General features: G+C 48.9%; 3 protein-coding genes across 3 annotated transcripts; 2 read left to right on the top strand and 1 right to left on the bottom strand.

Moving 5' to 3' along the window:
• Positions 1-834: 834 nt before the first annotated feature.
• Positions 835-7,623, top strand: BP5553_00889 (putative Polyketide synthase; the record flags this gene model as incomplete). The annotated part of the gene is made up of 4 exons (XM_032009512.1): positions 835-1,148; positions 1,218-1,512; positions 1,579-7,500; positions 7,555-7,623. 4 exons carry the CDS (start codon positions 835-837, stop codon positions 7,621-7,623), a joined length of 6,600 nt encoding a protein of 2,199 aa, XP_031873566.1.
• Positions 7,624-9,629: 2,006 nt separating this feature from the next.
• On the bottom strand, positions 9,630-10,552 carry BP5553_00888 (uncharacterized protein; the record flags this gene model as incomplete). Its single annotated transcript, XM_032009511.1, has 2 exons — positions 9,630-10,015; positions 10,063-10,552. The coding sequence occupies 2 exons, from the start codon at positions 10,550-10,552 to the stop codon at positions 9,630-9,632; spliced, it is 876 nt and encodes a 291-aa protein (XP_031873565.1).
• A 1,222-nt stretch (positions 10,553-11,774) lies between these two features.
• Positions 11,775-13,114, top strand: BP5553_00887 (uncharacterized protein; the record flags this gene model as incomplete). The annotated part of the gene is made up of 3 exons (XM_032009510.1): positions 11,775-12,042; positions 12,097-12,879; positions 13,014-13,114. The coding sequence occupies 3 exons, from the start codon at positions 11,775-11,777 to the stop codon at positions 13,112-13,114; spliced, it is 1,152 nt and encodes a 383-aa protein (XP_031873564.1).
• Between the last annotated feature and the right edge of the window lie 572 nt (positions 13,115-13,686).

The raw sequence follows: 13,686 nt of genomic DNA, 5'->3' as shown, positions 1-13,686 counted from the left end.
TTCCAAGTCAGCATCGGGTGGCGACCCCCACCACCCGATGCTGGCGGGCGCCGGCTCGTGCCTACTCTGCTCTGGGCCGGCCGTTCGAGCCGACCCTTATCCCGAAGTTGCCGACCTCCCTTATGTACTGTACATTGTTTTATCAACTAGAGGCTGTTCGTTAGCTTAGACATCCCACCGAGTGTTCGGGTTACCCTACCTTGGAGTTCTGTGCCCACATAGTGTAATCGACCCATTCTCTCGCAGACAATACAGCCCCATCCGCTTCGTATCTGGCGTAAGCTTGCTGGGTGAGAAGGATGGTGATGACAAGGTCACACATGGTCACACTGGGATCCAATGGGTCTACCGAGGTAGAAAACGCCAAGACCGGACAACTACAAGCCCCACAACGCCCTAAAAGTTATATAAAATCACTGCATGGCGCAGTATTCTACCTTCCTATAATTATATTGATACAAAAAGTTAATTAATAGAGTGATATTTTAGTGCTTACATTGTTGATGGAAGTACAAGGATAATCTTAGTGGTATGATTCCATCGGCCAAGTTTCTTTCACCAATAAGGATGATCAGAGAAGAGACGTATGCGATTGCGTAGCCATTTGATTTGATACGCACAGAGCCCTGTGTAGTTCAGTGTATGTAGTAGGAGGATACATGTCAGACAATGTTGGCTCCGTGATCTCTAGCATCAAACGGTTCAAATCGCAATTGAGCTTGTTGAAGGCCATATATCACTTCCAGTCCCCGTCACTTTTTGCCTTGTGCACTTTCCGAAGCCCTTCTTTGGTGCAGCAGTTTTGTATAGACACATCACATCACCCTGGTTAACATGGATAGTCCATCAAGCGCCCGCGAAAGCGTACAACGCATTACATTCTTTGGAGATCAGACAGTTGATACTCTACCTTGCATCAAAGCCCTCACAAATCAGTCACATCGATTACCAATACTGCGGCGATATCTCCGCGAAGCTGCTGACAAGCTCCAGCGTCTCATATCTCAGATCGAACTAGGGGGTTACGAATGTTATCGTAACCTCGAAACGATTGTTGAGCTTGCGGAGATATACTCCAAGCAAGATGGAACCTACGAACCCATAGGCTGTGCCTTGTGGACAATCTCACAATTTGCTGATTACCTCAGGTATGTAGTAGACTGACCTTCTCCCTTTTTCATCTTTTTCGTGTTGATCATTGTTAACGTTCCATCCAGCCTCTCGGAAACCGACCCTTCAATATTAACACTATCCGACTCGGCTGCGCAGCCCACATACGTTGTTGGAGTGTGTGGTGGACTCCTTATGGGTGCCGCCGCTGCCACAGCACGAGACATCAACGAGCTACTAGACATCGGCCGAAAACTTGTCGACGTCTCTTTTAACCTGGGTGTGGCACAATGGAAACGTGCAATGGACATTGAGGGGAAGCCCGGGCGCTGGGCCGTCGCCATTGTCAATGTTCCGCCAAAGCAAATACGAAATATTATTACTGCTTTTAATGAGGATATGGTGAGCAAAATTTGCAACAAAAGGGACAATATGTCGACCGCCGCTAACGGATTCTACTATCCTTAGACCATCCCCAAGCACCGCCAGCTCTACATCAGTTTTCTTGCCAAGGGCTGGGCCGCTATATCAGGTCCCCCATCCCTTTTCCCTGAACTGTGGGAATACTCACCAACTCTGAGCTCGGCGTCCAAGATGGACCTACCACTTGGCACCCCAGCACACGCTGCCCACCTACCTTCGCTTAACATTGAAGAACTCATTGGCCCTGGCTCGGTTCTCGATTTGCCCGTACGACAGGATCGTCTTGTCATCTCCACAAGCACATGCAAGCCTTTTGAGAGCCAGACCTTTGGTAGTCTTCTTTCAAGTTCCCTCCATGATATAACAGGCGAGACACTAAATATTGCTGGTGTGAACGACTATGTAGCATCTTGCCTTAGCCGTGAGACGCCTGTTCAGGTCTCCTCCATTGGGCCCACGAGTCAGATAGGATCATTCAAGAAGGCGCTAGAAGACAGCGGCCTTAATGTTGACTTGGTCTTGAGTGCCACAGAGTCAAAAACTCCCAACCTCCTCAAGAACCCCGATGCCCGAGATGGTTCAAACATGATTGCTATTGTGGGACAATCAGTGCGTCTTCCTGGCAGTGATGATGTCAAGTCATTCTGGGAAGGCCTGAAGGCCGGGCAAACTTTTGAATCTGAAATCCCCCCAAGCAGATTCGATCTTCAAACCCATTATGATGTCACTGGGGCCAAGAAGAGTTCAGTAACTACACGTTTTGGCCACTTCCTAGACCACCCAGGGCTTTTCGACTGCCGACTCTTCAATGTTTCACCCAGAGAAGCAAAGCAGATGGACCCCATCCAACGCCTCCTCATGATGTGCAGTTATGAGGCTCTCCAGACAGCTGGATATAGTCCAGACAGTTCCCTCTCAACAAATCGCATGCGTGTGGCCACGTATTTCGGTCAATCTGGAGATGACTGGCGTCAAGGCCGTGCCAGTCAGGATGTTGATATCTACTACATCCCGGGAACGATTCGATCATTCGCCCCAGGAAAGCTTAACTATCACTACAAGTGGGCAGGAGGCAACTACTCTGTCGACTCCGCGTGCGCAGCCAGCACCACGAGTGTTATGATGGCTTGTAATGCGCTGTTGGGACGGGAGTGTGATATGGCACTGGCCGGCGGTGGCCAACTGCATCTTGAGCCGGAAAACTATGCCGGACTGAGCCGCGCAGGGTTTCTGTCCAAGACCACCGGAGGATGCAAAACGTTTCGGGAGGATGCGGACGGATACTGCCGCGGCGAGGGCATTGGTGTTGTCGTGTTGAAGCGCTTAGAAGACGCGCTCGCCGACAATGACAACATTCTGGCTGTGGTCCGTGGTGCAGATCGGAACTACTCTTGGGACGCCAGCTCCATCACGCATCCCAGCGCGAATGCCCAGGCCAGTATTATCCAACGGGTCCTCCGTAATACTGGGGTTGAGCCGGCGGACATTGGCTTTGTCGAAATGCATGGGACTGGCACGACTGCTGGCGACAGCGTCGAGGTGAAGACTGTCACCACTGTCTTCGGCAGTAGACCCAAGGACAATCCACTATACGTCGGCGCCGTCAAGGCAAACTTCGGTCACGGCGAAGCTGCGGCCGGTATTACCTCACTGCTTAAGGCAGTGCAGATGCTGGGCCAAAAGACCATTCCTCGCCAGCCAGGCTTCCCCGGGCCCAAGGACCCGACTTTCGACCATCTTGATGCAATGAATATCAGGATTCCAGATTCGTCATGCCCATTCCCTACTCCGGCACGCCCGTTTTCGCAGGACGGTAAAATGAGAATCCTGATCAACAACTTTGACGCCTCGGGCGGCAATAACTGCGTGTTACTCGAGGAAGCCCCTGAGAAAACTGTATCCCAGATCCAGGATCCCCGTCAAAATTACACGGTAGCTATCTCTGCGCGAACGACAAAGTCGCTTCAGAAAAACATGGAAAGGCTGTCGGATTATCTCTTGAAACATCCGGATATCCCCGTGGCGGATGTGGCATATACTTCTACAGCGAGACGCATCCACGAGGATTTGAAGAAGTCCTACACCGTGGACAGCACGGAAAGTCTCGTGGCATTGTTGCAAGCGGACTTGAAGAAAGGATTGACTGGTATTCGACCTGCTACCCCACGCTCCGTGGTATTTGCCTTTACTGGACAAGGGTCGCAGTACTCTGGTATGGCTAAGCAGCTTTTCGAAACTTGCACGCCGTTTCGAGAGTCGGTACAATCTTTGCACGATCTAGCAGTTTGGCAAGAGTTCCCGAGCTTCTTAAACCTATTCACCGACGACGTGACCGACGGGATCTCTGCCAGCCCTGTCCAAACCCAGCTGGCTATTGTCGTCTTGGAGATGTCACTTGCCAATCTCTGGAAGTCTTGGGGCGTGGAGCCAGATCTTGTTATCGGATATAGCCTGGGCGAATACGTGGCACTTTACGTGTCTGGTGTGCTCTCAGCCCACGATGTTCTATTCCTCGTTGGAAACCGAGCGCGGTTGATGGGCGAGAGATGTGAGATTGGATCCTACTCCATGCTTGCAGTCCAAGCGTCGCCTGAAGATCTTGAGGAGCCGTTGAAGGCGTATCCTACCTCTAATGTCGCTTGCCGTGGGGCTCCTCGCTCTACTGTTGTCAGTGGGCCCAGCGAAGATATTTCCAGGCTGCATGCTGAGCTCAAGGAGAAGAGCATCTCAGGCACTATTCTCAATGTTCCTTACGGCTTCCACTGTGCCCAGGTCGATCCCATTCTTGAGGACTTCCACGAGCTGCTCGAACGAGTTCCCTTTTCCAAGCCACGTATCCCAGTCGCATCGTCCTTGGACGGAGTCATTGTCATAGACGATGGCATCTTCTCACCTTCCTACATGGTTCGTCAGACACGAGAGCCAGTCGACTTCGTTGGCGCTCTCAATGCATTTGAAACAAGCCATCTAGTGGACAAGACCAGCCTCTGGGTCGAAATTGGCCCCAAGAGGATTCTAAACAGCCTCGTCAAGGCCACCCTCGCAGTTGACCACGATAGACTTCTTCATTCAGTGGATGAGAAGGGAAGCAACTGGAGAACAATCGCGACGGCGATGACGGCCTGTTGGCAAGGAGGAGTGTCCATCAAGTGGCCAAACTTCCATCGACAGTTCACTAAGCATCTGCGCCTGGTTGATCTGCCTACGTACGCGTTTGATCTGAAGGACTACTGGATCGAACCTGCCGCACCAATTGTGCAGCAACGTTCAGCAGCTGAGCCTTTGCGTCCCGTTGCCGTCCCGGCTGTGCCAGGCTTTCCCACTACGTCTCTTCAGCGAGTCCGGGAGGAACGTATCCAAGGTGACAATGCAGCGGTTACATTTGAGTCGACTCTGTCCCACCCGGACTTGATGGGGCTTATCTACGGCCACCGAGTCAACGGAGTTGAACTGTTCCCGGCTAGTGGTTGGTGGGATATGGCATATACGGCAGCGAAATATATCCATCACCGGATTCAGCCCAGTGGGGGGGCTGTGCCTGGCCTTTCCATACTAGACTGCTCAATAACCCATCCCCTGATGCCCAGTGCAAGCGAAGATCAACAGAAGCTCGTCATCATAGTGGCTAAGAAACAAACTGGCAGTTCCGTTGTGGAGGTATCGTTCAAGTCCCAGGAAAAGTCTGTCGAGCAAGATCACGGAGGTTGCAAGATTCGCTTTGAATCCAAGGCGGACTGGGAGGCGGAGTGGTCCCGAAGCGCTCACTTCATCAAGGCCGCCAAGAACAACGTGGTTGCGAACGCCACCCGGCCTGGCGGCAACGGCCATAAGCTACCTAAGCCAGTGGTTTACACGCTGTTCTCTAACTTTGTCAATTACAGCGGCGATTTCAAGGGGATCCAGCAAGTGTACTTGAACGCTGATTTCCAGAGGGAAGCTGTCGCAGATGTGGTTCTTCCTGCTGGAATGTACAACTTCAACCTCAACCCGTACTGGTCGGACGCCCTCATCCATGCCTGCGGCTTCATGCTACACAGTGATCCAGACCTGCCCAGTCAGGACTGTTTCCTCTTCAACGGCTTCGAAGAGCTTCGTTTCCTTACGGACAATCTTCTACCAGGCGTATCATATACCAGCTACGTCTTCATGCACGATACTAATAGCCAAGAGGTTCCTGCGAGGCGCACTAGGAACGTCACGGGTGATATTTACATATTCCAAGGCGAGAAGATTGTAGGCACTGTCAAGGGTGTGGTGTTCCAAAGGTTGACCAAGAGAATTCTGACCACAATCCTCGGAAAATCTCAAGGTCACCACAACAGCAACGAGGGACGGCAGGGCAATGCCACCACACACACCAACCCGCCCGCTCATGCTACTACCCAACCGTCCCTTGCACCACCAAGCACAAAGCCAGCGGTTGCATTCAGCAGCGTTCCTGCTACAGTGGGCGAAGAAATGGCTGAAGCAGTTATTGCCAAAATTCTTACCAAAACCGGCGCCAAGCGAGCCAGTCTATCAGAGTCGACCACTTTCGGCCAGATAGGCCTTGATTCTCTAGAATGGATTGAACTTGTTAGCGATTTTAGGAGTGCTCTCGACATTGAAATTCCCGCGTCCTTCTTCTTTGAGTACCCTAAAGTGCTGCTTCTTCGTCAAGCAATCGCAGAACTCCCGTTGGAGGGAGAGAAAGAAGGAAGCGGATCGAGCAGTCCCTATTCGTCTTACGGCATGCTGACCCCGTCCATGGGTGGAGTTACTCCTATTACTCCTTCTAGATCGACCCAGAATTCTGATGGCCCAGCCAACTATGCCAATATCGTCCTTGACATTGTTCTTTCCCAAACTGGCTTCGATAAAGATGATGTCCTCCCATCCACTAGATTTGACGACATGGGATTAGACTCGCTCTGCACAATGGAGGTTGTGAGTCTCGTGAGAGAACAGACTGGTCTCGATCTACCCGCATCCTTCTTCCACCGCCACCCTACTGTTACCGATGTGCGAAAGAATCTGGGTCCAAACACGGAGGACACGTCTGAAGACAGTGTCAAGGCTACTGCAAGCATTGCAGTGTCAGAGCAAGACACGGAATTGGTTGTTGTGGATCATCCTGGCAACTCACCAGTGCCGGAGTTGCTTCCGATTATCGACGAGGATCTCAAAAACTATCACTGCGATTTCTTCTTAATGCAAGGTAGCTCTGATTCTGCAAAAATCCCCATGTTTTTCCTTCCTGATGGAACTGGATATCCCGCCGTTCTTCTGAAGCTTCCGCCTGTCTTCAAGGGTGATAATCCTCTATTTACCTGCAAATCACCACTGCTCCACCGTGCTGAAGGTAGAGAAGTTGCTTGCACTATTGAAGGCCTCGCACTCAGTTATGCAGAGGCGATCCGTCGAACAAGACCACACGGGCCCTATCTTCTAGCCGGATACTCGCTCGGAGCGGCATATGCCTACGAGGTTGCGAAGATCCTGGCAGACGCTGGCGAAATTGTGCAGGGACTGTTGATTGTGGACTTCAACATGGCTGCCTCTGTGGGCTTAGAACACAGAGAGCGAAAGCCAGTTCCGACAAACTTAAACGTGGGTGTTATGGAACAGGTTGGCTGGATGAACGGTATCCACAACGATGAGAAGAACTTCCATATTCCTCCCGCTCCGCCCAAAATCAAGTTTCACGCCCTGAGTGTATTTAAATCTTTGACACGGTACTTCCCCAAGCCCATGACACCCAGTCAGCGGCCTAGAAACACATATGCCCTTTGGGCTGGCGCCGGAATGGAGGACCTGCTCGGTCCAAGCAACGCTGGTTTCCTGCCTGAATTCGGCATCATTGATTGGCAGATGGGTTCTCGCAGAGAGAACAACGGCCCAGCGGGATGGGAAAACTTTATTGGTGGCCCGGTCAGATGCGCTACCGTGCCCTGTGACCATTTGTCCATTATGATGTCTACTGACTGGGTAAGTTTTCAATCGTGAGGTAAGATAATGATTTGCTAACTCGGGCATCAATAGGTTGGAACTACGGCAAACATCATCAAAGATCTGATCGAGGATGCACTCTCGAACCCTGGCACGCCCTGAACCCGGCCAGTGTTTTCTATCCATGAGAAGGGACGATTGTAATTACTTAAAGGACTTGTAAATGTTGTGAATATAAATAACTAGACTTAGACGATAGACACTTGCATACACAGTTAACAGCAATACAAAATAAGGCTGTACATACAGTACTAGCCGGAAAGCCTGAGCTATAATCCCAAAACCCACCAAAAATGGCCTTTTTGCCCTTCTAACACTTCAAAAGTTATCTATATTCCTACAACCTATATTATAATCCCTTTTAATATAAGATACTTTCGAAAGTAGATACCCTTTTACGTTTTTCAATTTTAATTAAAAGGTATAGAATATAAGGAGTATATCTACAAAATCAAGGAATTTTAAAAAATTCTACTTTTATTTTAATTTTATATACAAATTTAAACGAATTTCAAGAAAATCTAATATATTATATATATACAAGTAGTGCTAAATAACCATTTATAGTTAAAAAAGGGCAACATAGCGATTTTTGGTATGGTTTTGGATTATAGCTCAAACTTTCCGGCACCCACTGATAGTTCCTGTCGATGCGTTACTATAGCCCCAAATGCTGTTTACTATTTCGACGACAGAACACTAACTCGGTACATCCACGCCATCACAACGATCCCTATGGGGACGGACATAACGGTGACATATATTGATCCCACTATGGCGCGACAGGCGCGACAGGATAATCTAGGTAACTAGGGATTCAACTACACTTGCAGTACTTGCAATAATCATCCATCGCTAACAGCCGAATCTAATGCGCGCTTGGCGCAGATCGACTTATTGGTCAAGTTGCTTAAGACCCAACATAGTTATCATCATAGTACAGATGGGAAACGGGTAGCTATGGCCTTGACACTGATCGTTCTCATCGAGCAAGAGAGATTATATGCCGCGTTAGGAGAATCATATAAGTATGCTGCTCTTGCATATGTGGGTAGAACAACATTATTACCTCTTGCTCATGCGTCTGTGGCTGTTAAAATCTAGTTGGCCAATATCACACTCCGTGTGGATTTTGCGTAGAGGCCATCATGATGGTCAAAGGTAAGCAAAGGGTAAGAAAGCGAAGGAGAAGAAAACGAAGGACAAAAAGGCGTAGGTAAAGGAGCTCGACCAATCCGTATTATTTGCCGCCTTATAAGGTTATAGACACAGGGATATAAGAGGGAATTCGCAGAATATAGACCAAATTAGCTCCCAATTAACTCAGAGGCTCTCCCTATAGCCACATACTAGAGCAGACTGCCCCGGTACTCCTCGCGGCCGTTACTTATGTATAAAATTGGCATTAAACTTTTGAAGTGTTTACGTCGAGTTTTGCTATAGAATAGGCAATACACTTTTAGGGACATACTATAAAGCGACTTTTTTTATTGCCTTTGCACTTAAATAATATACACTAGCAATCTAGGAATATTATAAAAGTATATAAAACTATAACTCTTGTAAAAATTTTCATGAAGTATGAAAGGGTATATTTTTAAGTATTTTATTCGATTAATTCTAGGGGGCGTAAAGCGGTTGACTTTTGCGGTAAATTAGGCAATACGCATAGACTTTTAGGGACCCGCTATATAGTGGGTTGCGAATGCTTCTCGCAGACCGTAAAACACCTCTTGCTCTCTTACGGGTTCTCTTATATTTTCTCTCGTGGGTTCTCCCAGCTCTTTAGGCCCTGAAACACTTCTTGCGGACCCTGAAATCGCCGTTCGTTGTGGTACATTAAGTAAAAGTGTTATTACTATAGTAAGGGAGTTTTCAGAGCTTTAAGAGCTTTTCAAGAGCTTTTTAGGTACGCGTATTATTAGACCACTGCACGAAACCTTATTGCGAGAGTTGTGAAAGAATATAGTCTCCCCCCAGCTAGGCAAAGTTAATAGCACCCATACAAGTCCTAGGATCGGCGTATCACGTGGAGAGAAAGTAGCGGCACTAGGTCGAGTCGAACAGCATCTATTAAGAACCAATGAGGAGACAGTAGCACAAACCTTTTATATAAATTCAAATAACCAAGCATTTTCTTTGAAGACAACAATCGCTTTTGAGGCCGCATACGACGGCATTGCGTCTGAGTCGCTCTTGAAAAGAGCGGCCTGGACGCAAAGGCCAATATTTTGTCCTTGCACTCCACATCCGGGATAGGGAAGCATAGTTTCCTTGTTGAATAGTTGTCCTGGCTGATACCTTAGCACCTTGTAAAACTCTTCTTCATCAAGCTTCGTGTCGGCCTTTATTCTTAACGGATACTCAAATGCTTTCTGAATGTGTATGGGCGCATCCGTCTCCTGCCACGTGTCGGGAAGGCAGTTAAAGAGCGGACCTAGAATGGCAATAAGTCTAGCGGCAAGTTCCTTTGCGCCCTCGGTAACTGATCTACCTGTATCCGCTAATCAGTAGGAGTATTGCGATGTGGCTTTGAGCTACTTGCCACGCATTTTACAAGATACTCCAACTGCGGCTCGAGGAGAGATTCTCTCTCTCGGACCCATATCAAGATAGCCGATGTTGTCATGGCCTGTATAGCGATCCAAAGTCGGAATTTCAAAAGATGATCCATTGCCGGTGGGTTATAGCACGGCTTTATTGTTGTGTCCCAGCACTTGCCTACTAACTTCCGGAGCTCTTTCTGATCGGGTCTGATTCTCGGCTTAGATAACCATGCCTCGCTGTTTGGGTCTGTAATCTGCTGGACTTCGTTGGACATATAGGAATAGTTGTGAACGATAGTTGGCCCTTTGGTGTCACACTGTTCCTTCGCTTCTCGCAGAGAAGGATATAGGCGATCCTCTAGCACACGCTGGCAAGTAGATTCTTGCTGAAGTTGGCAATTCCGCTTCCAATACGCCGGGCTACCGCTATCTGAGGGACCTCGCTTCCGCTTGGCAGTTGGCCTTCCATTATCACTGCCCTGCATTGTTTTGTCATTGCCTAGCCTGCTGCCACGAAAAGGACCGCTCTTCCTGTCCGTCACTCTTCGACTCGGCTGTTCCAGCCCCTCATCCTCGATGCTTTGTTGCAGTGTATTGCAGTTCCAATCAACGCGGCTCCCTTCCTGTTCGTTGTCGTCCTCCGAGTCACAGAGCTACGCGTATTTACCAATGTAAAGACGAGAGAGAGGCCGGCGAGTTTCGGATTTACTGTGATTGAAGTCTTTTTCCACGCGTGCTTGGAATTACGGGCTCAATAGCCGAAGACCTCCGACCGCTCGGACGATGTAAGCTCTTTCTCCAAGGGTGTCTAACTTGTAGCGCTCTTTTAGAGTATTCCAGCTAATGTCGAGTAATAGAGCGCTTCCTGTGACTTTGTACTACCGGAGAACCTTCTCTAATTCTGCAATATCGGGAATCCAGGCCAAAGGAGGAGGGCGGCGGGGTAGATTGTAACAGAGCTCCTCTACCACGCGGTAACAGACCAGAGAAACGGATCTGCGATAGTATCTCCCAGCTGTATATTTGGTAATGGATTTATACTTGAGGTCTGCCAGAATGCGGCGCTGCTAAGAGCTTAGGGCGGCGCTGGTCGTGCTGCTCACCCTGCTTAGGTAAGGGCGGGTGATTGGGTGAGGCGGGTGCAGCTCCAGCAGGTTTCTGCCACTTAGCAAAAGACCCTGAGATGTTCGAGTTGGCATGGTGGCGCAGCGTTAGAAAATATCAATGAAGAATACGAGGTTATGGCCTTTGCCCCTTGCATCCCCTCGACTCTCGTGAATCGTCCCTGGTTTGGGTATCTAATCAGTGCCGCTAACCTGCATCGAGATCGGTCCGGTCTGCCCTTATAAGTGAAGTGGGCGATCGTCATACGCGTCGCATCTATCCACTGTGATACTATTGGTGACGATGAACCAGATATCCGGACGGAAGTACTTACCTACGTACCTAGGTAGGTTGCGCAACCAGCGCAACGATAAAATCTTTCCTTCCTCTCTCTCTCTCTCTCCTTATACACATCTAGATGTGTATAAGAGACAGCCATTAGCCAACCCACATTCGTTTCCTAAAGCTGCTGGTTATCTACCCAAATTGTCCTCCAGAGCGTCGTAGCCGCCAATATTACAACCAGGACTCTATCCTACCCGCGATATTGAAGAGGCCTACCACCACCCTGATAAGGATATATCGTTCGTTACACTGGCCAAGATGGCGAGCAGATACAACTATGAATCCCCTGACGGTTATGAGATGAATGGCCCGCCAGCTCCCAAGTACGAGGTCGACCGCGCCGGAACTCTGGCGCCAAGATGGTACGAGTACAAGCACTGGAATAGAAGAACCTGGATTGGAGTTGGTGCAGTGGTAGTACTGGTAGTGGTGATAATTGTTGCGACGGTCGCTGGGGTGGAGGTGGCCAAGAAGAACAATAGATATCCGGACTATTCGAAGTTGACTTATAAACTGAGCGATACATGTGGGCTTCTATCTTATGATATGCCTACTTATCTAAATACTAACATCGACGCAGATTCAGGAGAAAACTTCTTCGACCAGTTCGATTACTTCACCGGCTATGACCCTACTGGAGGGTTCGTCCACTATGTTCCAGCGGAGATGGCGAAACAATACAATCTAACCTATGCATCCCCTTCCTCCGCCATCGTCCGCGTCGACACCTCCGTAACGCCCGAAACGGTCCCAAACGCATCTACAGGTCGTTTCTCAGTTCGCATCACATCAAAGAAGCAATACGGAATCAACAACCTCTTCATCTTCGACGTATCACACACTCCCATCGGCTGTGGTACATGGCCTGCTCTTTGGCTCACCGACCCCGCAAACTGGCCAGAAAATGGCGAAATCGACGTCATGGAGGCCGTCAATGTTGTTTCCTCGGCGGCGAATCAGATTGCGCTACATACTTCCAGCGGGTGCAGTATGGGGGGCGTCAAGCGGAAGGAATCTGGGAATTCCCTCAGCAGCTCCTGTGTGAATTCTACAAACGGTAATGAAGGTTGTGGGGTTGATGCCGGGACCAATACCTTCGGAAAGGCGTTTAATGATCAAACCGGCGGTATCACGGCCATGGAGCTACGGAGTGCTGGTATCAGGGTGTGGACGTGGGCGCGCGCCAGCATTCCAGGTGATATCAGCAGCGGCAACCCCGATCCGAGTACCTGGGGTGAAGCCACTGCTGATTACCCAAATACGAAGTGCAACATTGACAATCATTTCCGGAACCAGAGTATTATCGCCAATATCAATCTATGTGGAAGTTGGGCTGGGGATACGAATGTGTATTCGAAAACTTGTGAGTCGCCTCCTCTTTCCTCTGATCAACCCAAACTTCTCGTTCTTCTCTTGTATCCTTCATCATTAGAGTTAAATGGTGGAGATAGAAGGATGGAACTCGAACTAAATAAGCTAATCACAAAATTCATACAGGCTCCGGAGACTGCAAAGACAATGTTGCCAATAATCCGACCGCGTTCAAGGACGCGTACTGGGAATTCGGCTCATTCCACGTCTACTCTGCTGCAGCATAATCGTCCTCCCTTACTTGCCTAGCCTGTCTCTCTTTTCACATGGAAAAATTGCAACATAGCCGAAATTAAAGTGACCTTCTCCATTTTTCCTTTTGGCGTTGGGTAATTTTCATGCGGATGGACACTATATAATTGGGACTAGGGAGGATCATTAACGAAAGGATAGACCCCACGGCGTTTTTTGATGTCACGTTTTGGAAAGAACCTGTTGGTTCATACTGGTAGTGCCTGTTAACGAGTATTCAACGAAGACTTCTTGTGAAGTGCCTGCGAAGGAAGGGGTGGGGTAATCAGTACTGCTATTTATATACCATAGCACGGGTATTTGCCGTCTATAGGAAAAGCATAATCCGAATAGTGACGTGAAGGGTGCTCGCAATCCGGAAGTTACGTTGTGGGTTTTGTGGATGAAAAGGGGAAGTGAGCGTTGAGGATGAATCAATCCTCTTCCATTTCCTGTACTTATTATAATATAACACAATGTAACAGGAAAACATTGTAGCAATAGTCGATGTTATCAACCCATCTTGCTGACCTCCTTTCGATCAACGTAATGCAAGCTAGAAGTCATT

This window comes from Venustampulla echinocandica (genome assembly GCF_003357145.1).
Source record: "Venustampulla echinocandica strain BP 5553 chromosome Unknown scaffold_0, whole genome shotgun sequence".
Lineage (NCBI taxonomy): Eukaryota > Fungi > Ascomycota > Leotiomycetes > Helotiales > Pleuroascaceae > Venustampulla > Venustampulla echinocandica.
Note: the sequence above shows the minus strand (reverse complement) of the source record. Positions and strands in the feature narration are given on the sequence as shown.